This window comes from Paroedura picta, chromosome 6, assembly GCF_049243985.1.
Source record: "Paroedura picta isolate Pp20150507F chromosome 6, Ppicta_v3.0, whole genome shotgun sequence".
NCBI classification, from domain to species: Eukaryota; Metazoa; Chordata; class Lepidosauria; order Squamata; family Gekkonidae; genus Paroedura; species Paroedura picta.
This window is the reverse complement of record NC_135374.1, coordinates 25,205,877-25,233,542: the sequence shown is the minus strand read 5'-3', so window position 1 is coordinate 25,233,542 and position 27,666 is coordinate 25,205,877. Positions and strand designations below refer to the sequence as shown.

Sequence of the window (27,666 nt, the reverse complement as noted above, 5' to 3'; positions counted from 1 at the left end):
ACATCTGGAGGGCCGCAGTTTGACTACCCCTGCACTATATCAACAGCAATAAATGTCTTTTGATTGCTGTTTAAATAACCTCGTCACAGCAGTAATGCTGAAAATGTGTGCATAATGGGCTTTTATTCGTTCTTTCAGCAAGTTCTTTCTGACAGACATCAAAGACGAAAGGGTTCAAAAAGAAGGTCAAATCGGCTGTACAATAGCAGCAATGACAGAAATGCTTTTGACATCTAAAAAAGGATTGAGCTGTGAACAGTCATTTCTTTCTGTTAGCCAAAAAGTACCTTTAAGGATACAATAAATTGCTATTGTTTTCTAATACAATAAATTGCTATTGTTTTCTAAAACTCAGAAAATATTTGGGGAAAACAGAATATATAGAGTATCCATGGCTGTATTTTTCTATGAGCCTTTGCTTTTTAAACAGCACATGTTGAGCCTATTTATGGAATGAATTAAAAATTTAAATACTGTCCCAAAGTTTCCTGTTGTAGGCCAAGCTCTGTGCTAACCAAACATTTTAAATGGTGAATACCCATAAACATTAGAAGAAGTCTGTGCAATCACTGTCTAAAAGCTTCATTGGGGGTTGTGAAATCGTAGCATAGTCATTTTGCATCGAGACAGTGGCTCTTAAAATCTGGGCTGGAAACCAGAACTCAGTTGCAGCTCCCTCAGAGGGGAGTCCCATGGCCAGGATAAAAGAGGATCAGGGCAAGCTTGGACGCTCCACAGCAAATCTGGATTTGTCTCTGCTTACTGTGCAAAAACAGCCATGAAATATAGCCTGTTACTCTAGAGCGCTACAGGTTTTTAAACGCTAAGCAGTAAAACTAAAACACAAACAAGTTCAATGCCAATTGGCAAGAGATTCCTGAAGATGGACAGAGGAGCATGGGGTTACTCTGCAAGCAAATCCTGAAAAGATCAGCAAGTTTAGAAGTAGGCCTTGTTTAAAATTTTGAGAGAACAAAATATTACCGAAAATAAATACAATAGTACCAAAATTGGCAGCTTCCTGCATCTTTCCTTCATAGCTTGATTCACCTATCTCCCCTATGCCCCTCAAGGGAGTCTTCGTTGCAGCTCATAAAATCTGCTGAAGACCCCTGGCCCCAGAGAGGTAAAGATGGCTTCAACCACAGCCATGGCTTTTTCAGCCCTGGATCCAGCCTGATAGAATAACCTCCCCAGTGAGTTCAGGGCCCTGTAGGATTAACAGTTCTACAGGGCCTGCAAGATGAATTGTTCCACCCGGTGTGGGCTTGAGGCCCATAAAACACCAAAGATACTGGCCTCCCTACTCACACACAGCTACATTGGTAGATAAGGTTATCACACCATATGCCGCCAAAGTATTTTACAGGCACTTTACCATCTTCCCACCTTGACTTTTGAGGAAGGCATATACTCCTAAGCAAATGCAAACTAACCCCAGGAATATATATCACAACACAGGATTTTATTACTGTAATAATTTTAACAATTACAACTACTATTTTTATGGCTGTGACTATGTTTCATAATATATATGTTGAAAACAGCCCTGGGTCCATGAGGGAAGGGCGATATAAAAATTTAATTAAGAAATAAATAATGATGTGAAATTCACTTCCTCGTTCCATTTGACAGCTGCTAGTATTATATTAACAAGTATTATAATGATATCAGGACACGGGATAGTTGAACTAAAAATCATGAAAATGCGATGACTGATCATAACGTCAAAGTACATTTTTAAATAAATAACTGATCTGCAAGTCTGGTGAGTGACCACCATTCCTACTCGAGAAAATTCTGACATGAATGAACTTTACCAACATTAAGGTTGGATACATGATCCATAGATCAGGACAGCTGTGGCTGTGTTTTGGTTTTTTTGTATCTTGTATTTAATTCTGACTTGGGACGCTGGTGTATGCAGCAGCCTATGTCTCACAAAAAACCTTCATCCTATAATAATTAAATAAATGTTTAAAAGCATGTATGGAGAGCTCCCAATGCCCAGATACTTTAATATACTATGGCAAGCATTCATGCCCTATGAGGGAGACTGCAGACAAGGGAGTGATGTAAGAAAGTGTTTGTGGCCAAAGGGAGATTTGATATCCAATGTGGTGTAGTGGTCAGAGTGTCAGACTAGGATCTGGGGCACCCAGGCTTGAATCCCCAAGGAATCTTGCTTTGTGATCCTGGGCCACATACACAGCCTAACCTATCCCACAGGGTTGTTGTGAAGAATGACATAAGCCACTTTTGATTTTCATTACAGGGAAAGGCAGGATATAAATGAAGCAAATGCACATGTGTCCTCTGAAATCACAGCTCATTCCTCTTAGCTACTATGGACCAGTTTTACACACTTCCACACACACACGTGTGTGCACACGCACAAACACAGACACAATATCACCTTCTGATAATCAATGCTGATTTCCCTTTATAGTTCAATAAATCAAGTGGAAGGTTTAATATTAGACATTTATTTTTTGATAAACAGTGAGATCACACAGTGGGGGTAAATTCACAGGATCTCTGTGGACAGTTCCTGACAAAAGAAATTAAAGGTTAATTTTTTAAAAAATACTTCAGTTGGCTGACCATACATTTCATAAAAGTCAAATAACAAAAACCACAGCCAGACTCTTGTCAGCTCTATGTGGTTTTTAATGGGAGTATGAATTCTTGATGCTTACATTAGTTTCATGTACTTATCTTTCAACAGTTTTCAAACCTGTGTATTTCTTCCACTTATTTCATTAGTAGTCCTATAAATCATGAACATTTTTGTTTTTATCATAAAAATATCAACTGCTTCTATCATCAGTGGAGAATTTCATAGCATCAATGGAGGAAAAAAAACATCTATTTATAGCTAAAAGGCCATGCGTGCTTGGCTCCACGTCAAACACTTCCCTTCAAGTAGAAAAGCAAGTGTTTCTTATCTCAGCAGTCTTTTAAGAATAAATATATGGGAAAATACGTGAGAGAAAGCTTCAACAAATACTTTGATTTCCTTTGAAAAGACTTGCTGAAATCCTGGTCGTATTTACATACTCAGCATCAGAAATTTTCCTTTCTGTTTTACCATTATGATAGCTAGGATTATATTTTCTGCAACATTATCTGAGGGAGAATAGTTTTTTTGCTATCAGCAATGAAGCTGGCATATATATGTATGTATTTATTATCCTTCTCTTCACTCTTCCTATGTGTACAACCTGACTTACATGTGATACTTGGATCTATTCACACATCCAGAGAATGTATATGGCCAAGTGGCTTACATTCAGCAGCATAAGTGCACTATATTAATTAGAAATTACCTAGAATTGCACATTTACCTGAAACTATTCTTCATTGAGTGGTCTTCTGGGCAGGCATACATGGGGACTGTGCAATCACAGGCCTGCCGCAGGAGATGAGCTTTTGAGATTGCAACATTTTCCAAGAGCATAGGAATGCTCCCCACCCGTCTCAAGCCCTACTTTTCATGCCCAAAGGGTCACATGATGGAGATAAAGAACTCACCTCCCTCAATTGTCCCTTCACTGCCACGAGGCACCATAGAAGTCAGCAGAGGAGCCTAGAGCAGGGAAAGGATATGTGCCTGCACAAAAGACCACTTCATAAACAACAGTTACAGGTAAATGCAACCCTGTTTTCATCTTTGTGGCTTCTGTACAGTCCCACACAAGAGATTAATGATCTCACCTGCAGAGCAGGTGGGTGTAAGCTGTTCAGCAGAAGAATAACAGCAAAACTGCTTTACACATAGCAGCCTCATTAAATAGTCTTGATAGATTTTAATTATCTTAAACGTTATGTAAATTGACCGTACTGTTTGCTTATGACATTATTGTGTTTATTGGGAGGGGCGGTATATAAATCTGCAAATAAATAAATAAAAATAAATAAAATTCCTGGCGTCCACATCCATAGAATAGTGCCTGATAAATGTCAAGAGTATCAACCAGGTATTGCTTTACAGATTCCTTCCAGCAAAAGCCTGGACAGCAAAGGTGCTGATGAAGCTTGAGTTCTCGTGGAGTGAGCTTTCCATGCAATGAGGCATGGCGTCTTGGACTGTGTATGCTAACTTGATAGTGGAAACTACCTATCTCCACAAAGTGTCTGTGTGAAGGCTACTTTGCCCTTTGAAGCAGATGAATGGGTTCCTATTCCTCCTAAACTCGTCTCTGCATTTTAAATAAAAAAGGAGTGCTCTCTTGACATCCAACATGCACAATATTTCTCCAGAAGTGGTAGCAGGGGGTGAGGAAAACACTGCTTGGGTAATGTCCTGTTTCAAGTGAAACAGAGAGGCTGCTTTTAGTAAAGGAAATCTAAGCTGTGCCTGAGTACTACTTTGTCTGGATGGAACTTTGAAAAGGGAGATCTCTTCTTAATGCATGCAGCTCCCCACCCTGCATGCTGATATAATAGGCATCAAGAGGGCTGTTTTATATGACAGAAAAGTTACGCCATGGATTCAAAAGGTTTGACATTAACTTTGTCAGTGTTTAAAGATATGTATTTGTAGCTTTAATTATGTTCTGTGGCTTATAAGCATGATAGTACACCTCCTTTGGCTATGAAGGATTCAAAGAATATAAAGACTGGGCATTTTAATGCCTTTTTTCCCATCTGTTGGAGCTTTTTGAGAATTTTCACATCAATGATTTGTAGACTTTTCTGCAATACAGTGGTGACACAGAAAGAAGACCGTTCCTTCACTCGTCTGCTTATTCTGTATGTGGCCCAGGATTGAATCTATTACCTCATGTCCAATGGAACTTCAAGGCCTGCATTTGAACTAGACACTTTCATGGGTACTAGGATGTCTACTCAAAGAATGGGATTTTTTTCTGCCTCCCTCTCCCATGGCAGTCCCAAATCATGTTCCCCCCAAATCATGTTCTTGGGGAAAAGAACCCCCATAGAATATGACTGGGGGGACAGTTTGGGCTGCAATGGGAGAGGGGATTTGGGAAAATAACATTGAGTGGGTGGAAATCCTTACGCCCGCAAAAGTTAGTCTGGATCCAACGCTAAAAGTGTCTCCCCTACTCCTTTAAATAACCCACCCTGATTCCCTATCCCACATGGTATGCAAATTAAGAAAAAATCCCTATTTTTTTAGGGTGAATGATAGCATGGCAATTATAGATTTTTAGCATCATTTCACTATTGCAATTTCATTGTGGTATCACTATATTTAATAGAAGAGACAGAATTTCATTAGACTACAGTTCTGGCAATGAACTCTATATCCAAAAAAAACAACAGAAACCAAAATACATTTAGTATTTCAAATTATAATCTGAATTTAAATGAACAGCATAATTGCAGGCATGCTGCCAAATTGTCTACACAGCCTGCAGCAAATACAAAGTAACTAGAATTTATAACAATCTAATCATTTTATACTCCTGGCCGCTTGGCTTTAATCCAGTGATAGATTGAGCATTCTGAAGAGATAATAGAGTGAGCATCTGAAGAGCATAAATCCAGACCCCAAAGTCAAAATGTGTTTTCATAAACCCAGGACACCTAATGGACATAGAAACTTTAGGTAATTTTACTAATTTCATCATTTCAAAGTTTTTCCAAATAGAAACACAGAGTAAGAAATAAAAAGTTCTTTCTTCAAATTTCACATAAGTGCTATGGATTCTTCCTTGACCCCCTTTTGTCTCTAGTTTATTTTGAAATGAATTGCCTTATGAAAACATAATCAACGTGATTCGAGTCCAGTAGCACCTTAGAGACCAACAAGACTTTCAAGCTATAAGCTTTTGAGAATCAAAACTCTCTTCGCCAGATCATAAGTCATTCTTGAAATGCATGGTGAACAATGGGTGATATGAAGAGACTTGACAGACCACAGAACTGCATCTGATTATGACTGAACTCCAGTAATGAATTCTAGGGGTATGCTGAAGATGCTACATTGAAACTGCAGGTTTAGCTCATTACAGTGATTTCCTTGAATGGAAATAAACCCAAGCTTCTCAGGTTTTACAAAAAAAAACCCTCCCCAGAACAAGCTGTATTGTTTTTCATCTTTGCCCGCTGCTTGTCAACTACAATATGTGCTTGTTTTTTTTTTCCAATCTACTGATTTCTTGAGCAATGGTATTTCTCCCTTTCAATCAATCCTTGCAAGAGAGGAGCACAGAGTGCTTCCAGACGAATACCTTTGGAGATAAGCTGCAGAGAACTGGAGTTCTCTCTCTGTCCTTTGTGGGGGAAGAACTCTTACGTTATTTACAAGGCTGGAAAAATAAACAGCCGAGAACACCTTATTCAGGGGCCTGTGGAACTGACCCCTGTAGCCCAATTTGTTTGAAACCTGGGGTTCTTTAGTGCAGGGGTAGTCAACCTGTGGTCCTCCAGATATCCATAGACTACAATTCCCATGAGCCCCTGCCAGCGTTTGCTGGCAGGGGCTCATTGGAACTGTAGTCCATGGACATCTGGAGGACCACAGGTTGACTACCCCTGCTTTAGTGGATAGGCAGCACATGCTCCACTGCTATTTTGGTGTCATAGCCACTCTGGCACCGCTGACAAGGAATAATGAAAGTACAATTACAATGACTGGGGTCAGTTTGTTCAAGGGCCTGTTAAATTTGGGGCCATGGTCCAGTTTTCTTGAATAATGCTGGTTGGTAATGCTGAGGACTTGAAGGACATTTTGCCTCCCACTTTTGAGGGAATCTGCATACAGAAAACAAGGCTATATTATGGCCCAAGAGTGTGATGCTATAAAGGGAACAGGACTGTGAACTATAATACTGGGTACAGTATGTTTTATTTGTCTGCTGTATCCTACTCTCACTGGATTACTTATCTAAAGCTCTTTTCTGCACTGTTTAACATAGCATGTCTAATACTCTGATTTGTTCCAGATCTGTGTAATCCTAGTCCATTATACTGCATATCAGATGTCTCGTCCGATCGATTACATTGATTTACACCCAATGAGAAAGCCAGGCTATAAATTAACAACAACCAATACCTCAAACCTGAACATAAAGTCAAATATTTCAGAAACTTAAACTGCAAGCAACCCCCAACATTTTAAAATTATCTCAGACTTGGGGGAATATGCTTTCTATGGTCAGGCCCAATTATTAGTCTGATGCTAAACAGAACCATCAATTCTTCTGAAGACCGAAGGAAAAAAATAATCCACAGGCTGAATAATAAATGATTTTTAAAAGTCCAAAAATATCTCTGTTTTAATATAGAGTCTCCAAAAGTAACCAAGTGTACAGAAGTAACCAAAACGAGCTCCCAGGTACTATACCCATTTTCAAAAGGAAATATTTCTCAGGGATAACTTTCCCAATAATAATGATTGTATATATTGACTGATCTTTTTTAAAACCTCTATTTCTAAGTATCACATAGGTTTACAGCTCTCACATACTAGGGTTTCTATGTGGATTCTTTTTTTCTTTGGTTTGGCCAATCATTAGTCTGGCTGCTATATTCTGGGTCAGTTTTTAACTGTCTTTGAGGGAAATGTTACACCGCAACACATTTCAATAACTGACCTAGAAGTTACTGGAACTAAATAATAATAAAAAGATTATTTCTGTCTAGAAGCGTCGGTGCCACAGCTGAAGTTCCTGAAAAGCACTATATACGATATATGCTATCTGTGATCCAGCTATGGAGATAGATTTGAGGTCCCCCAATTGCATTCACTATATTTAAGTATCCCTTAACGGCGCCTGATCTTTAAGGGGGTGTGGAATCTATTTAGAAAAGGAGAAACCCTACTAACCTTGCTTAAGCAATCAATACCCCCTCTTCTCTGGATGGAACTTTAACAGCATAATCATTACTACCTCCAAGTTCCTAGTCAGAATGTCCCCTATTTCAGTGGACTCAAAGGTAAAGAGAGACAGAATGATGCTATTTGTAAACAACTATACCTACTGAATCTGTCCAGCTAGGAGCAGAACCAAAAGATAATGGTGTACCCAACTCCTAAATCTGATAGACAATCCATCAGAATAACAAACCTGGTGGTATTTAAAACCAGAATGAGATGCAGGAAGAGCAAAAGGATTGCAGTCCCTCATTGTCCCTTAGGTAAAGATACTTCATAATTAGGACATAAAACTGGATTGGGATAGGGGAGTTACACAATAGTAGAGCATCTGCAAAAGGTCCCTGGTTCAATCACTGGCACCTTTAGAGAAAAAGATCAGCTAAGCAGGTGATGGAAAGGCCTCTTTACCAGTCCCTGGAGAGCCACTGCTAGTCAGCAGACAACACTAGCCTTGACAGACCAAAGCTCTGATTCCGTATGGGCCAGGTACCTAGGTTCACCTGAAATCGAGTTCCATAGACTGGAATACTGCAGCGGCTTTCACAGACTATTCTAAAATGAATAAATACTAACTACATACTAGCCTTATGTTTGTTAAATCATACTCAGCAAATTCTCTATGGGTTAATCTATATATAGCAACAGAAGAAAGAGACTAGCAAAAATGCAATGGGGACATTTTCCCCATATGGCTAACTGAACTGGACGTTCCCACTGTTTCAAAATAACTTATGGAGGAGGCCATGTCTGTGGATTGCCATTTGTGAAGTATGATCCTTGGGGAACACTGCAGAAGCATGAAATATGCAGACGTCTGTAATAACTTGCACTGCTCCAATTTATTTCAGTGTGTTGTATGCCTATATAGATTATTTATTGTTTAAAGAAAAGATGTTCCCTCTCAGTAAAGAGATGTTTTCAGAAGTACAATTATACCTCGTATTGTCCCACTTCTACTAAACAATATTGTTTATAGCAATTAACATCTCCAAGCTAGCAGGAAACATGATGTCTTCATTATGCTGCTTTCTCATCCAAGTAAGTGTGAACGAACTGCAGTAAAAATGAATCCTATTAAAAATTAACAAGCTACTAGCAAGACAGATGGAAACTATATAAAATTACTGATAATTATGCTTATGGCAAATATAATAAACCCAATTTGGAAAGCTCGTTAGGATAGATCATAAAATCTAACTCCTAGGAAACATTCATCTGAAATACTTGTTCCTATACAACTTTGTAAACTGGACATCGCTCAACAGCAATTTTTAATGCCTGTCACTAGTTTCTCCCCCTTAATCACAATTACATACGTGCCTTTCCTGCATGGTGCTCAGGGTAGCATTTCAGTTTTACAACAGCCCTCTCAGGTAGGCTATGGTAGTGATTCATCCACAGCCATTACAAGGTCCGGCAAGGTCTGAATCTGATTTTTTGACATCGAGCCCCAGTCCTATAGCATGCTGGTCTGAACGATTGTAATAAAATTGACCCAATTGCTTCTAGTCTATCTAGTCTAGATAATAAAATATTATTATAGTTTCACTAATTATCCAGTTGCGATACCAGTTGCCTATCATTCCCACTTAAGAGATTTCAGAAACACTAGTGAAGAGAATAATGCGGCAAGCAGTTGCATTTGGTTATGAATCAACATGTAATACTTACAGGCTTCCATAGCCCAAGGATGCAAACATCTGCCTCTCTAAAGCCTTAGTATTCTGTCTTTATCTAAAACAATGATAAAGGAAAAAATGCATAAACAGCAAATGAGAGAATATTCTTGGCATGACTGTTTTTCAACACAGAATCAATAGAGTTGGAAGGGGCCATATAGGCCATTTAGGCCAACACCCTTCTCAATGCAGGGTCAGCCTACAGCATACATGGTATCTGTCCAGCCACTGCTTAAAGACTAAGGAGCTTGCCACCTCCTTAGGCAATTGATTCCACTGCTGAACTACTTTGACTGTGAATTGTTTTCCTGACATCTAGCTGGTACCATTCTACATGTAGTTTAAACCCATTACTGTGGGTCCTATCCTCTGCTGCCAACAGGAACCACTCCCTGCCCTTCTCTACGTGACAACCTTTCAAATACAAAAAGAGCAATCATGTACTCTCTCAACCTCCTCTTCTCCAAGCTAAACATTCTCAACTCCATCATAAGGCTTGTTCCCCACACCCTGGATCATCCTTAGGGCCAGGGAACATTAGCTGGGTGGGCAGACACACTTCCTCACATGGACCCTACCCAGAAGGACTGAGCTTCAGGCAACTCTGCCTGATCCTGTTCTGAAATTCGAGTATTTATGCACTAAAGCACATGGCCAAATCAAGGTCATAGGCAATGTTTATGACTAAAGCAAAAGGTGCCATCCTCTTATAGTTTTCATGATCAACAGTTCCAAGGCATACCTGATTATTGTATTTCAAACTTGACATTTTGTCATATCCAAATATGAATGCGCTCCCCCCTCAAAAAGCAAACCACCCATTTTAAATAAAGGGCAATGATTAAAGTTGAAAAGCTAATTAAAAAGCAAATGGGAACTCAGTACACTTTATCTTAAGACAAGGATTCAGTCTTTTAGAAAAATATAATCATCTTTTGCTGTGGTCAAATCATCAGCTTTATTAAAATAAAAAAGATTAATCATTAACTGATTTAATATTTGCTAATTACAAGCAATTACTATTGTAACACAGTGAAATTAACTTTTAAAATAGTATCACAAGTGAATTTTGCCACTGATGACTCTCTCTGTTCCTGTAAAGAGATGCTTGTGGTTTTAGCGAAGAAGAAGAAGAAGAGTTGGTTCTTATATGCCGCTTTTCTCTACCCGAAGGAGGCTCAAAGGGCTTACATTCGCCTTCCCTTTCCTCTCCCCACAACAGACACCCTGTGGAGTGGGTGAGGCTGAGAGAGGCCTGATATTACTGCTTGGTCAGAACAGCTTTATCAGTGCAGTGGCAAGCCCAAGGTCACCCAGCTGGCTGCATGTGGGGGAGTGCAGAATCGAACCCGGCATGCCAGATTAGAAGTCCGCACTCCTAACCACTACACCAAACTGGCTCTCAAGACAACCAAGAGAACTACCAGATGTTTTCTGGACTGCTGCAGGGTCAAAGGGGCATGCAACTACCACTCCTGTCCTTGCTACCAAATTACGTTATAAAACAAAAAGGGTAAACTGGCATCTACAGATTGCTAGCTTCATTCTTAGGTACATGACTCTACCCCTCCTCCAAGATGCTTATGGAGGGCACCTATGATTTTCCCTATCTCTGCTTTACCCTCTGAGGCAGATTATTATTGTTGTTGTTATATTAGCTTTATTATCCATAACTCCCAGATTAGCTGGCTCCTGAGATGTTACAGATTAAAACCCTGTAAAAACAATAATCTTAATATATCACCCCTCCCTGCTGGCAAAAATACATACCTGCTCACCCCTTCACTCCCACTCATCATACCCCCAACTTGTGCCTCAGGGAGAGATGTATAGAGAGTGGCCTGAAGTTCTGGCTGTTCAGAGAAGAGGCCCACTGATCTTAACCACCCTGACCTTGACCAAGGTCCTGGCGGAAGTGCTCCATCTTGCAGCCCTACAGAAATGTGGAAGCTCCAGCAGGGCCCTCAGCTCTTCCAGGAGCTCATTCCACTAGGTCAGGGCCAAGACCAAAAAGGCCCTGGCCAAGACCAGGCACACCTCCCATGGGCTAGGGACCACTTGACCTACTGGATTAATATTGTATAACCCTGCTATAGGCAATCAGATACTTTTAGTGTTAGATGAGCATTAGGGGGACAAGGTTTCAAAATACCATACTGCCATGCATACTACTTGAGTCAGCCAGACTCTCAGTTGTACCTAAGCCACTATGTTGTTGGGAACCTAAGCTGTGAGGAAGAGAACTCCTATGCTGCCTTATGGTTCTTGGACAAATAGAAATGCAATACATATTTATGAAAAGGACAGTTTTTGAAATGTTAATCACAGAATACAGCAGACATAAGCACATTCTGTTGTCATACTTAACACATCTTCATTTGAGATTAACTGTTTTTCTAGCATCATTTGCATAATATTTGTATAAAGTTGCAAAGCAAAAACCAATTACATTTTAACAAGGTACCTAATACTGACATCTAGTGGTAACCTGGTACATTTTAAATTATTAAAGTAGGTGAAACTGCGAGTGCAACGGTAAATGAATGGCTATATTTAGAAAGCTGATTTTATGTTAAAAGCTGAAAAGGCTCATCTGTAACCTGCCACCACCCTTTTCTCTAGATTAGGTGTTTTCCCCACTGATCCCCAAATCAAGGTTCCTTTCCACTGAAATCTCTAGGCCTAGACACTACATTCAAGCTCAGCAGCACAGATGAGCTATTACTTCTGAGAGCCAGTTTGGTATAGTGGTTAAGTGCAGTGGCCTCTAATATGGAGAACCGGGTTTGATTTCCCATTCTTCCACATGCAGTCAGCTGGATGACTGTGGGCCAGTCACAGTCCTCTCTTCTGTGGATAGGAAGAGGAGGTGATTGCAGTCACTTTGAGATCCCTTCAGGTAATGAAAACCAGAGACTAAGAACCAACTCTTCTTTTTCTTCATTTCTTCATCTTTATCAACCTATTTATAGCCCCACTCACCCATCCGTCCATCTGTCCATCTATCTCTTCATCTATTTATTCCCAGACCAGCCTGACTTTTGGATAAGTTTTAAATTGTTTGTTATCAGTTTTAAATTATTTTAAAACAAATTATGTTTGTTTTAATTATTGTATTTTATATATAACTTTGTACACTGCCCTGACCCGGCTTGCCGGAGGGCAGTCTAAAAATCTAATAATTAAATAAAATAAAGATGTTCAGTAGTGTTTTATTTGGATTACAGATTGGATCATTGACCCTCAGGGAAGTAATATCCAATTAGAAGCAACAGATACTCAAGAAGCAATTCGTAATTACCTATGGGTTAAAAAGTCACTGAGAATGAGTTCAGAAGCAAGATGGAAAACATATTACGAGACAGTTTGTAATGATATGGTTTAAATGCAAAGAAAGTCTATCAATTTCACCACTGACTTCTTTAACCAATACTTATTAGGATGTAAGTTCAAGAAAGATAATCTAACTTGCAAGAATGTGACAGATAAACAAGGGAATGTAAAAGAATGGCAAATTATCAAGGAAGAAGAGAAGAACATTCACTGGTTAAACTATTACCAAAGAGCAAATTATGAAAGAAAGCCGGTTGAGAGGAAAAAAAACTATCTTTGAAAAACTGATAATGGGTGATATAAAACATTTACTGGTAAAATTTTATACATTGCTATTGCAATATGATTCTGAAACAGAACTAGTCAAAGATTGTATGACAAAATGGGCTCAAATATTTGGAGAGAATGCCTCCAATGGGAGGCATTGTGGTTCAATGAACTGAAGTTTACTGAACGTCAAACATTAAAAGGCAACTAGTATATAATGTTTTATAGATGGTATACTGCCTCAAAATATATAGTAAAGGTCAAAAAGAGCTATAGTGGAAATTATTGGAAATGTTATGAAATAAATACATCAGTCTATCATATGTGGGGGACTTGTAAGAGAGCAATGAATAATGATTCATGATGAAATGCAAAGATATTGAAAAAATAGATCCAAATTACATGTTATTAAATATAGTACCAAACAGTAATAAAATGTATAGGGAACTTGTTAAATATATGGTAACAGCTGCCAGGATCTTATTTGCATCAAAATGGAACAAAGAATCTTTACCAGATCTTACAGAATGTACAAATAAAATGATAGCAAAACAGAATCGACAAGTAAAATGATGGCAAAACTTACATATTTGATGCAAAACAGATATATATCAGATTTTAATAGAACATGGAGTCCAATACTGCAATATATTGATTGATAAAATGGGACAGAAGAAAATAACTGCTTTATATGAGATATATGAAAACAATGGAAATATAAACGCAGGGGGAATAAGTATTCTGGGACAATATATGATCTATTATGACATATCAGCTTTATATTCATGGTTCTGTAAATTAAACATGTGGTATCTATTTTCTTTTATTGTAATGACTTTCTCTTTCTGAATAAAATTTATACTAAAAAATTTGGATTCCACATTTCTATGGATCTCAGACATAGAGGATTTCTCATCTGACATTCTTTTCCTCTTCCAACAGGTAAAAGCATATGACAAATAAGTGGAATCAGGCTCTGAAACGCCATTAAGGCATCATAGCTGGATCCATATTTTACGCTGTCAAAGATTTCCAATATCCATCTAAGTTGCAGAATGGACATTTTTTAAAACTTGGAATAAACTCCCCACCACTAATCAATCATTTGCTTTATTACGATCCAAGATCAGCATACAAACACATACAAAAAATACAGCTGTCATTCACACAACAAATGATAACACAACACACAACAAAACTATTAATATCAAATAAATCTATACATAAAAACCATAATAAGTTTACTGGGAGTCAGTCAGTTTCTTCTGCCTTACTGAGCAAGCTGCTGCGCAATATTTTGCAACCTTAAAAAGTAATTTCAGTAGAGCTATCAGCCAGGAGAAGACAAGTACAAAAGTGGTCTGTTCTACCAGGGAATTTGGATAATATTGGCAAAATATATTTGGTGTGACTATCCAGGTAAAAATGGCAATATAGGAGCACATGATCAATGAAATATACCATTCCTGACTGACATGGACGTAAACAAAAAATATAAGCACCACGAATCCGATATAGTTGTAATGGGTAACCAAGGGCCAACTACAAGGCTCCCACCCAAAAAGCCCAGATATTTTAGCAGGCTGTATAACAATCATGCTCTTCACTGTTGAATGCTGAGAGCAATTAACTTAGACTCCATCCGCTTCCTCTCATTTAAGTTGGTTCCAAGTTTAAGAGGAGACAAACCAATGGATGAAGAATATCCTCCCCAATTTTGTTTGCTGAAATCTGGTAAATATTGAGAACTTTTTTCAGCACTTAGGTCAAAAGAGTTTATTACCCTGATACTTGATTAATTTTAACAGTAATCAATATACTAATTCATTCTAAATGATTAACTGCAACATTATCTGGTTTATACTAACTTTTAAAATGTTCCTTTTTTTCTATGAAATCTCATTGTTCATTTTCTTTAGTTTTACCCTCCCCAACTATCACTTCTCAATTCCTGATTGCTGCTTTTCCTTCACAAGACTAATTGCAGGGCGACAAATCCCACTAATCGTTGCGCATTCTTCAATGGATAAAGCACTGGATTTTGATTCCAACTGACTGAATTTAGTGATCCTTCTAAATATTAAATGCATCTAATATATAATCTATGGGATGGGATGCCCATCGAACACTGACATTCAGGAACAGAGCAGAACATTTCTAAGGCATTTTGTTTTATTTTTGCCATGCTTTTCTCCCACTTAAAACCATACACAGGGAAATATCATTAGAAAGAAAAGCAGCAACTCTACCTAAAGCAAGTTAGGATTATGTATACACAGAAAAGGAATCACCTCACAAAGCCTACACGGATCAAAGAGAATCTTTAGCTATGAAGCATTCAACCAAACTGTGCCTTGCCTGACTGCACAAAGAAGGCTCTGCCAACCACAAAATTCTGTCCTCTCTGGAACTTTATAGTACTTCTCCACCAGTTACGTACAAAATAGTATGTGTACTCCTAGACATCATGTCCCCAGGTTAATCAGACCCAGCGACAGGGCTTCAGACCTTGCAGGTTCACATCTGGCAGTGAACAGATTTACAGGCAAGGATGTTTTTAAATAAAATAAAAGTTTGCTGAAATAATTTATGTATCCTGAGTTAGGCTGCATAACACACACATACGCTCACTGAGAGTTCACACATGTATGACTGTGAAACTTGTTCAAGACACCATGAACATTAAAACATTTGGAAAGGGGGTGCAGGTTCCGGGAAGCAGTGGTACGAACTCCCACACCTGTAGCACTTTTTTGTTAACACAAATGCCATAACTTAATAGTCTGCATGTTAGAAAGGCTGAAACCTCTAACCTCTCATCATCCATTATGTCTAATCCATTTCAGGCTCTTTCAGAGAACCACACCTGAAAGATTTAGGATGAGATCCATACCAAGTTCTCCTCCGTTTTATAATTCTGCTTATTAAAATGTGGAAAACTATTTTCTCCTCATAGCATCTGAAGAAGTGAGCTCTGAATCACAAAAGCTCGTTCTGGAATAAATGTTGCTAGTCTTAAGGTGCCACTGGACTTGTTTTATTTTGCTAGAACACACTAATGCAGTTATTCCTCTGACACATTCTCTATAGAATTCTTCCCTATTGATTGCAGACATATATTATCTAAGTGTGCATCCTTCTCCTTCTAAGAAGTACGAAAAACTGTCTGGTGGATGGAGGAATGAAGTACCTATACTACTTGTCATTTCCAGGATTTTCTCCAGATACCTTTCTACAAATTAGTGTTAAGTTCTTTTCTTTGTAATCTTCAGGAAGGGTGGCTGACAGCTGAAATGGGTAAGAACGTGGCTGACAGGTGAAATGGGTAAGAACCATCCAATGAAGAATTTTAAAATGGGAGAAAACCACAGTGTATTGTATTTCTCAGATGCAAAGTTTTATATGAGGACAATAATTGGATTTACCACTGTATCCACTCTTACCTTCCGAAGAACTGCAGCCTGTTTTAAAATATTTTGTTTTAGGCCATCTGCTCTCTTTGAATGAAAAGAATTCCTTTGGCTTTGGATGACAAACACAATTTCTTTTAGTTCTGTGAATCAAAAAACAAAAATAATTGAAGGGAACAAAAGCCACACGAACAAAATCTCAATTATTTAGTCAGTTAACTAATGAAGAAAGATCTCTGGATAGTATCAAATCTTTTGGAGACCAAGAAGAAAAGAAAATAATTCATTTTAGATCAAAGGATAAAATTCCTCAGATGTCTTTGGATTTATAGAATCACAGAATCATGGAGTTGGAAGGGGCCATACAGGCCATCTAGTCCAATCCCCTGCTCAATGCAGGATCAATTAGCTGAATATGTTCACTAATTAGCCACAAAGATTTCAGTGCACAGACATATATAATGGGATGTGGAAGATAAGAGCATAAATAGTAGACACAAGGAAAAATATTTCAATTTTGTTTCTGTATTGGGATTATAGTAATTACCCTTTGACCTAAACACTTTTCATCTGATAAAAATTTTCTAAGGATGATTCATCACGCCCTAGTACAAATATATCCAAATTTCTCCCACAGAGTTAAAAAAAACAATTCACACAGTGTTCTTATACTTTCTGACCATTCTATTTTTTCACAAAGCATCCATATCATCATCCTCAATATATACAATTCTCAACATAGCCAAATCTCAACATAGCTTCAATCCAGAGACTGGAGCTATGAACAGACAAGACAGTTCTTTCAAGAAACCTGAGAAAATCCCCACTTTTTAAAGATCTGAAGTTTAAAAAAAAAACGCATTGAGGATATTTTAAAAATCACAAATAACAAGAACAGGACCTGTAACACAAAAAACTCTGTGGCCATTGTGGGAATTACTAAGCAACCACAACCCCACTGCAAGTTTTTCAATCCTTTTGTTCGTGAAACTAAGGACCATTTTTCCAGAGCTGCCCTGGCCTTTGAGGGAGTCCAGTCTGGCAGCAACTGTCAGGTGATCATGTAAACTGCCTGACTCACCGAAGCCTGCTTGCTACTGTTCAACAACAGCCACCCTGTGAAAGCCAGTGCAATGTAATGGTTTGAGTTTCAAACTAGGATCTGGGTGATTAAGGACGGAATTACCACTCTGACAAGGAAGCTTCCTGTTTGATTTGCACCCATTACATTGTCTCAGCCTCACATGTTTTTTGTGAAGGTAAAATGGATTGAAGGAGAATGGTGTTAGCTGGTTTGGGGGTCCTACTGTAGAGAAACATGGGGGTATAAATGAAGTAAATAAATACAGCTGAATATGGTAGGCAGATAAATGATAGGTTGGTTGGTGAGTAGGAGAGAGAACAGGAGAAAGTGAAGAGGATTTCCAAGGGTAGGGAAAGAGGAACTAGAGAGGGGGGGATTACTTGCTGGTTCTTCATTGTGTAATAGAGCCCAGCCCTGTACAACTGGGCCACAGTTTTCCTGGCTAGAGGCTGCCAGGGGTAGGGAAGGAGGAAAAAATAAAGTTAGGGGCCTGATAAAGTAAGGTGACCAGATTGTCCCACTTTTGGACGGACATCTGGGGGTACCTGGCAAATTGTACTTATGTTGAAATTAAAAAATATATATATTGCAATCTATTTTTGTGTTCTATGTGTTCTATGAAACTTTTTGTTGCTCCATATAGACCAAAATTTTAATCAAGAACCCCCCCCCCCCGGTCAATGGTGTCCTGCTTTGCCAATGTTAAAATCTGGTCACCTTATGATAAAGATAGTTTGGCTGGTAGGTGGTGAGAAAAAGGGAAGCTATGAGAGCTTTCAGAAAGGGAAAGAGGTAATAATGGGGGAAAGGAAAATGAGAGTCCCACCCACAAGTCCTTGTGAGTCTCCTGTTTGTTGTAATCTATTTATTTATTGAGATTTTTAGGCCGTTCCTCTCTGATAGTGGTCTCAGGGCAGCTAACGTCATTAAAATCAAATACAAATATTCCTAAAAATATAAAAACCCATTACAGATTAGCATGTTTTACAACCACTCCATTTTCTCACGAATTTGCAGGTACTTGGTATCAGTAGGTGTTCAGATACCCCACAGTTTGTAAATATGTTGAGTAAAATGCATTGCAATCTTTCTAGGTATAGGGATATATAATATTCATTGCATCAGCCTTCCAGCACAGAGGTCTTAAGGTCAATGTGGAGAGACCCAGTTTGGTGTAGTGGTTAGGAGTGTGGACTTCTAATCTGATGAGCCGGGTTTGATTCTGAACTCCCCCACATGCAACCATCTGGGGGACCTTGGGCTCACCACAGCACTGATGAAGTTGTTCTGACCGAGCAGTAATATCATGGCTCTCTCAGCTTCACCCACCTCACAGGGTGTCTGTTGTGGGGAGAGGAAAGGGAAGGCGATTGGAAGCCGCTTTGAGACTCCTTTAGGTAGAGAAAAGTGGCAGAAAAGAACTAACTCTTCTTCTTCAACTGCAGTTGCTATTTTATAAAAGGTTCACTTTGTATCTGTATTACTTATGCTGCCTTAACACTATGTAAATAAGCAAATTTCTTTTGCTCAGTTTTTGATGTGAAGCTTTCTTCTCCCTTAAGAATATATTTGTTTCTTTTGTGAAACTGAACAAACAGTATACTTTAGGAACTGGGAGTAGGAAGGGACTAATTTATCAATCCAAAACATGTCAGCTCAGAATCTTATGCAGATCCATTCAATACAGCTTTCTCCTAAGAATGCGTTCTGACAATTACACTGTTAGTGCAGTTTTGTGAGAAATACAATGAACTCTTAGATTTGTCCTCATAATGCTCATCAGTTAAGTTTAATAATTTTGATATTCATAAGTACTGATAAAACAGTCAAGTTTCGCATATGTTTGTAGCTTCCTCCATCAGACAGATAGAAGAGTGGGAAACAAAATTGCTTAAGCACAGCAAAATTCTTTGATACATCTGTTTTTCCAAACTAATAGAAACACTTCCAGTTTTACCAATTAAGAAGGCTGTGTTTCTGATTGCTGCTGTAGGCAAGATATTCAAGATGAACTGAGGAAAACAATTTAGAAACAAAGCAAGCTTGAACCAAAGTACCATTATTATGAGTGCTATAAATATGCTGTATGGGTATCTAAATTTGACTTATTTTAAGCTTAAAAGGCAAAAACTGATATTCTTTAATTTGAAGTAACTGGTAAATCAGTTAAGTATGCTTCTTGTAAAATCAAACATAAAATGAAAAATCACTTAGCTGTCTTTTGGAAGAGTGTACAACAGACTTACAAAATGCTATCCTTGAAATGTTTGCTGAGCTTTTTATTCATGTCAGTACTCACTGTAATGAATAAGTTAGCACATGCTAAAACCCACTGACAATCTTATGATGAAAGGAGGTGCCAAAAGACTTAACTGTGAGATATGCAAATACAATTTCAGGGGCTAAGTGTTTAGATAAATTCATTTTAGAGCTTACTATCATAATGCTTATTAAGTATTCTATTGTCCAGTGTATGCTACATGGTATCATTTTACAGAAACACATTTACAAATCTATCAGGGGTTTATCACTTATCATTCATTTTGGGCTTTGTGAGCAAGCAGGGCAGAAAGGCCCCATGTGGTTATCGAAGGACTTTGCCCAATGGAAAGTTAATGGAGGCATATACCAGACAGGCCTTTAAAGAAGACTGACGACAGTAGTACAGGGGAACACAGGAACTTTGCACAGGAGAAGGGGAGGAGGAGTACATATCCTAGGGCGAGATCCTTGCAATATAGCTAGCTGTTAAATCTCAGGATAATATGACAATAATGCAGCTGTTTTCAATTTTTTGACCATGGAGGAGCCCATGAAATAATTTTTAGGCTTTGAGGTACCCCAGAAGTGATGTTGGCTGGCCATGCCTTCAGAAGTGACATGTCATTGGAAGTGCCATCACCACCCACATTAACAGGCAAGATGAAAAAGGACTGGGGAGGGAAGAGGCAGGAGGTGGTTTAAAGCAGGAGTAGGCATGCAGGCTCCTCCTCCTCCCAGGTGGGGAAGCAACAAGAGACTCACACTCGGGAGGGAGAGATTGTAGCTGAATTCATTAAGGCAGGAAGGGAAATACTGCTGACCCCCCTCCCTGCCCAGAGCTCCCAAAGACCCCTGAAGGTCGGCAGACCCGTTGTGGCAAATCCATACAACAGGCTTCCTCAGGAGGTGGTGGGTTCTCCATCTTTGGAAATTTTTAAACAGAGGCTGGATAGCCATCTGATGGAGAGGCTGATTCTGTGAAGGCAAAGGGGTGGCAGGTTACAGTAGATGAGTGATTGGGATGTGAGTATAGTGCTGGGGGTTGGACTAAATGACCCATGAGGTCCCTTCCAACTCTATTATTCTGTGATTCTATTAGTTTTACATATTTTCCAGTACAATTCTAAAACATTTTCTCTGCTTAGGATTTCACAGCCAGTCTACAATAAACATTATTGACTCGTCAGAAAAACTAACTTACCTTTGCTGATTTTATGTGAGTTTCCATTTTTTTCAGAAGTCTGCAGTAAGAAACCAAACATCATATGACAATGCAGTAAGAAACAAAACATCATATGACTGTGCAAATAATGTGCCTGTACAAGCAAAGCTAAGTCACTGAATCAAATGCTATAGATGTAGCACAATTTAAGATCCTGAGTAGCCATAATTAGTACTAAAATCATTTTCCAGCTTTCAAAGACAGAAGTATTTGACAGTATCCTGTCTCTCAAGGCATGATTTAATGGTTCAAATTGATTATTCTCAGATTATTCTCAGCAATCATCACAAAAAGGTAGGCCAGTGCTGGTATCTTACACTGGATAGATTCAAATGAGTAGCCGTGTTGGTCTGAAGTAGCACAATAAAATCAGAGTCCAGTAGCTCCTTTAAGACCAACAAAGATTTATTCAAGGCATGAGTTTTCGAGTGTAAGCACCCTTCGTCAGACTATGATCTTCTTACATGATCTTCTTAAAGGTGCTACTGGACTCTGATTGTATTGTGGTATCTCACACTGTTGATGAGGACTGAAACTAAGAGAATTGTTGGTTACCTAATGTTACTAACTGAGTAATGTTACTGAGTTACTGAAATTGGACATGAATCAGATACTTTCCTAGTCACACTTTAGCTACTATACAGTTATACATCTTAACTGAGCTGATGTCTAATGAACAGGAAGAATTAACATTTTAAGCAGAGGAAATTTATTATTAGAATCAATTTCACTACTTCAAATGTCTTTGTTGTAGTCAGCTGGGATTAAATACCAAAAGGGCACACAAAATAAGTATGGAAAGAACACCTCACTGAAGTGCCTCACTGATATGTAACCTGTTGTGAAGTATTTATATTAATCTTAGGAAAACACCGCAAATTCAAATTAAATGGTAAGTCTAAATAAATACAAAAAGGTTGCTGCAGGTGCTGAAATAAAACCCAGTAATTCCATGTAATTTTCACAAATTTGAGTCAGAATTTAAGCTTTGTACTTAAGAGCAGAGTTCATGGTCTAATCACCCGGGAAACCAAGTTCTAAAAATATTTCTGCTGCTATTCCGTCCTTAACCTGAAGGAGTGGGTACGGCTGTGGTGACAAAATGACTGGACTTATCCAATGCACAAGTTAGGAAGAGGCACTCCATAAATTCCAAGCATTTGAAGAGTCCTAATGGAGCAACTAATCCAGTCTTTGTCTTTTAAACTCTATGATGATGATGATGATGTCATCCATTCAGTCGTGCTATAATACTCAAGACATGATCTGTGAACCAAATCCAAGTAGCTAAGGCCTTCCTTTTGGAACATGACAACACTTTTTAGTGAATTTCCTTCCTTTCCACACTGGTATCAGAGTCTCTCAGCAGATTCTTGATTTCCAGATTCCTTCATGCAGATAGCTAAATGACATTCTCATAAAATAAACATTGGGAGTATCTCAAGAAAAAACAAAGGCTCTTTTTGAAAGTGCAAATAATACACAGAGATGCTGGCAGTCCCCACTCTAAGACAATTCAGGTATACTGGCTATAACAGACTGTTCCTTTAAATTTTCTACTCCCTTCGTTTCTAATTCCTATTTCAGTGATTCTCAGTTCAGGAAGAGACAAGCTTATCCTAACTGCTTAGTTGCTAAGAGGTCAACCATTTCTGCAGAAATGGGGTCCCATGTATATCATCTGGCAATGAGGATCCTCTGACCCACTTCAGTTTTGTGTACTGGTCTTTATGAAAAACATGCGATCACACTAGAAAGAACACACTAAAATGGCCCCGTAATAGGCAGGAGGAAACGGGAAACTAAAAAATGAAGAAATTTTTGGCTGCAAGAGTAAAATTAACTAAAGAAGCCATTTCAGTGACAATCTAGAAAAATAATATTCTGTACTTGCAAGAACTACCTAGAAGGGTAGGGAAATCCAAGACACAAAAGAAATTTGTAGTCAGCAACTCCATTCCTGATAAACAACCCCCCACCCTCAATCCTGCTGGCTTTGATAGAGTCTAAGATATTTAGAGCAGCACAAACTTGTCTCAGGCACTTTGCTGCTTATGTCAATATTACAGAATTTGAGAGATCTAATTTTTCTCCTGTTGCATTAATGATTTCATTCCATCAGCAACATTAGGCAGGTGGAGAGTCAACTGCACAAGATTGTAACTTCACTCTGGAAGATGTCAGCACACTGCCAATTTGAGCAAACATTAAATAATGCCTTGAGAGACAGACTTGTTGTTGGTTTATATATCAGATACAAAAAAAGGTTAATAATTGTCTCAACTATTCAAAGTTCTATGAAAGCTGTTGACAAAGACTATCCAGAGTGGAACATGAATTGGGAAATTAGTCTTTTCAGTCAGCAATGAGTCAAGCCTTATGAATGACGGACTCATATACACATACATGCCAAGAGGGAATGGTGGGCAACCCACCTTATTTGTAAGCCAATGCCAGAAGAAAGAACACACTAAAATGGCCTGAAACTCTGCCAACAAATCGACCACAGTCCCTAAGAAGGTGGTCAAGATAACTGGGCATCAGAAAGGATGGAGATTTGTCATAGAAAATTTAAAGGAAGACAATTCAAATGGTAGTGAAGACAGGGCAGAATATAAATTCTTAAATAAATAAATTTGAAGCCACAATAAGAAAAGCATTATGGTCACACTCTGAATCTGAAGATGTTCATCCTATAATGGAGCCAGGTATCAGAAATATGATGTCAATAATCCCTATCTTCAGATGCTGTCTAGTGAAGATCAATATAGGTGATAAGTTTGTGCCAAAAAGGGATACTACATGTAGCAACAGAAATGGAATGAAAATCTTACTGGTATCTAGACACTCTTGTTTTAAACAGCTTTAAGTGAACTGAAGCCAGAATAAAGCGATTTTTTTCATCACTGTTAACGCCAAAGGAATCCTGGTTCAAAGAGGAACTGGAGAATATGGACAAAATATTGATGAAACTTTCTGTGAAATCTGCTAACCTAAGTACTATAAACTATAAGTGTTTTTTTATACTTTCAGATCATGTGGGGAAGGTGAATTGGACCTTTTCATACAAACTGGATTTCTGCCACCTGTTTCCCAGTGAACAGATAACACCTGTTGTGCATGTCATTAAAATAGGTAAAACAGTGCACTTAATACTTGGATTTCCTATAGGTTTCAAAGCAACAATAAATCCAATTGTTTTACCTTCAAATCAAGATTGAGATTTCGTCTCACTATCAATACATACAGATCATTGTTTCAATAGATGACACTATGGCTTTACTTCTGCAGCTGCCCTGTTTCAAAAGGCCAGGGATGAGACCTTGAGCTTCGTGTCCAGTGATATTTAAATGTTATCCTTCTTACAGGAAAACAAAGAAGAATCTCAGCATCTGGATACTCTCTTAGACTTGTTTTGACAAATAGGGACTGAAAGCATGCCAGGGCAAGGATGAAGTCTTTAAATCCTCAGCCAAGGAGTTGGACCATATGATTGATACTACTTGTCTAATTAATTAATCTGACAAAGAGAATGTGATTTTTCAAACACCTATACCTAAGAATGTATCACAGCTGTGCTCTTTCTTATAAATGCTTACCTATTTTGGTAAAGCTATCTAATGTACTGGTATGATAATGTGAACCGTTCTAAGCAAAGTAACATAAAAATGGACTCAAGAGTATTTGAGAAAGCAAAGGTTTGACTTGAGCTGTAGTTCTTACACATTTTGATGTCTCTCTCTCTCTCTCTCTCTCTCTCTTTTTTGCAACTCATCTGTGAGCTTCTCCAAAGGGAACAAAAGCAGTTCTTTTGAACATTTTTCCTGATGAAATGACAACCCAATTGCTCTTGCTTCCCACAAACTCAATTCTGCTGAAAGGCATTATGTATAAGGTGCTATCTTCGACTTTGAATGCCTCTTGAGGCCTGAATATCTTCTCGCACATACGGTATATATTCTGCTCCTTCAGGAAATTAGGAGTCAACTTGTGCCACCATTCATAGTGTTTAGATCAGAGGAGGTGTGAAGCAGATCTTTTCTTTTATGACATCCATTGAAGGGATCTGCCTTGGAGAGTGGGCTTGCCCACTCTGCTTAGACTGTGTCAAATACACAAGGACAGGTTTGGCTCAACTTATTAAGCAGAGATTGGAAAGAAATGGCAAAACGTTACATGGTGTCTAAACTACAAACCCTGGAATATGGGAACATGGATTACTAAACAGAATAAAGGCTAGTTCTTACATTACAGAAGCAACATGGGTGATATGTCCCCAAAGCTCCATCTAACTGCTCCAGTAATATTAGAATACTAAAATGTGAGAGTGTCCATTGATATAGTTACTTCTCACTCCAGCATATCTGGCTCTGGAAATACAGCCATTCCTTTGTCTCACCCATGTGCCCAACTTGTAACATTACCAGAGTAGTCAGAAATGGAGCCATGCAGGAAAGGCAACAAACCTACTCCTAAAATTTAAGCAGGGGCAGCTATACCACAATGACAGTGTTTTAAAGGAATATCAAAAAGGCTCTTAAAACCCCATCACAGGGGACATAATCTACCAAGCAGAGATGCAACATTTTCATTTCATTTCAAGAAAGTCTGTGTGCACCAAGACTTGGAATTTATGGGCCCGCACTGCTTCAGCGACACCAGTGGCTTCTGGGAAAGGACAGAAAATTTAGTACCTGAGATACCAGAATCTTGCTCTGATCCTTTAATTCTTCAGCAGCAATATTTAAAGCCAAAGCTGGAAATAGGAAGGGGGGAAAAGTTATCCACTTTTTTCTCAAAAGAAGCATTTGTTCCAAATCTACAACAAAATAGTATTTCAGAAACCATATACATAACAGGGTCTCTTAAATGCACAGAACGTCTGTAATAGCAGCACAGCTATTAGACAATCCTGCTGTTTCAATGGTAGTATCATTTTCTGTAGTCTGACAATTTTACTCTCATGCTTCTCTGGACGGAAAATCATTCCTTGATGTGAAGCCAATTTATTTTGGCTTCAAGTCAAAACAAATCCCATACATCTGGCCATCCCAACACTTTGGTTTACTGAACAATGTGCTAGCACACAGGAGACCTGATTTTTTCTTTACCCTTAGGTTAAAAGTTGTTATTATTAGAGGAGCCCTTCTTACAATCCAGAGGTGAAGAAGAGTTCATGATCCAGTTTCCTGAAGGATTGCCAGAACTGGCATGAGGCTCATTTAGAATTGAAGGAAGCTGCCATTTTTCTGGGCTGCAAATTATGAACAGCAGCACAAGTGCCAATAACTCATCAAGGTAATTGATAACATGGATGCACATCAGAAACTGGATTTTTAAAAAGTTATTGAAAATATGTTTATTCTCTTGACAGGAAGATACCATATCTAGGGACTGGAAGGGAGGAAATGTGGTACATCCTCAGTGACAGAGAACTTCAGATGCTTGGAAATTATGCCGGGAACAACTACAAAAGAGTCTAGGCTCCTGTCTTAAGACTTCTCTCCCACAGCACTGCTTTCCAGGCATACTCCATTTCGGCTTGGCTAAACTGGCTACCTGTCCACATATGCATCGGACACAGCTACAATTTAATCATAGAATCATAGAGTTGGAAGGGCCATCTAGTCCAACCCCCTGCTCAACGCAAGATCAGCCCAAAGCATCCTAAAGCAAATGCGGTGCTCCTGCTAAGTGGAAGGCCATGTAATGCACCAGACAGCTGAAAAATAAAGGGCCACTCAAACTGCTCGATGCACCATGCAATATCTAGGTACGGCTGATCAGCGGCAAGCCCCCCTTTTCCAGGCTGCCTTAGGGCCAAATACCTGTTTGGATGGCACTGCTGCAGGCCATTACTCTGGTGTTTGGAAGTGAATGAGGTAAGGGGCCTCTCTTTACCAGGCCATCTGGAGTAGTTTAAGGGTTCAAGGAGCCCGTAGCACCGGACCCAGTCTAAGGATTCACGGGGCCCTAGTAGATTGCAATTGCTGCAGCAACAACCGGATTGGGTGTACAGGAATGGAAAGGGGTGTCAGAGTGTTCTTAAAGAGGGAAAAGGGGGGAGGAGAGAGGCTATGGCACTGCTCCATGGGAGGGAAGGTACCTTTGGGGGCTCATGAAAGTGGGGGGCCCATAGCAAGTGCTGCATGGATAAACCTACCCTGCAGGCCATAGGCCTACAGTCTGCAGGCAAGCTTCTGCATCCAAAGGGGAACCTGTAGGGGGAGGGTGCACTTCTCACCATGTATTTTCCTTTCTTTTGACTAGGGGCTTGAAACAGTATAAGGCTGCACTTATTTAAGCTGGCTTAATGATATCATGGTTCTTCAGATCTTCATTTCATTGCTGCCTGCAGCTGCTTGCAGGTGGGTGGGGGGGGGGGAGAGATGAGGTTTCTGTGTTGCAATTCATCTAGGTCATGCTGAGATCTATGCGGGGGAACTCACCAGGCAACTTGGGGGGGGGCAGTAGAGGATGCTAAAGTTCCTCCCCCTGCTCAAGACCCTGAGTTGTGGCTTCCTGTCTGAATAGATGATATTGATCTCATTCAACCA

General features: G+C 39.0%; 1 protein-coding gene and 1 long non-coding RNA gene across 2 annotated transcripts in view; one reads left to right on the top strand and one right to left on the bottom strand.

Annotated features, from left to right (window-relative positions):
- The window catches only part of B3GLCT (beta 3-glucosyltransferase), a 79,444-nt gene that overhangs the window by 37,510 nt on the left and 14,268 nt on the right, over positions 1 to 27,666 (bottom strand). The window contains exons 2-4 of the mRNA XM_077341822.1: positions 25,804 to 25,865; positions 21,089 to 21,128; positions 16,575 to 16,684 (exon numbers count right to left, since the gene is read on the bottom strand). Of these exons, the coding sequence (XP_077197937.1) occupies positions 16,575 to 16,684; positions 21,089 to 21,128; positions 25,804 to 25,865 (212 nt within the window). The remainder of the gene's footprint in view (positions 1 to 16,574; positions 16,685 to 21,088; positions 21,129 to 25,803; positions 25,866 to 27,666) is intronic.
- Positions 3,218 to 27,666, top strand: part of LOC143839600 (uncharacterized) — a 32,218-nt gene continuing 7,769 nt past the window's right edge. Inside the window, exons 1-4 of the long non-coding RNA XR_013231777.1 lie at positions 3,218 to 3,649; positions 24,143 to 24,244; positions 26,227 to 26,407; positions 26,484 to 26,882. This is a non-coding gene — a long non-coding RNA (uncharacterized LOC143839600). The remainder of the gene's footprint in view (positions 3,650 to 24,142; positions 24,245 to 26,226; positions 26,408 to 26,483; positions 26,883 to 27,666) is intronic.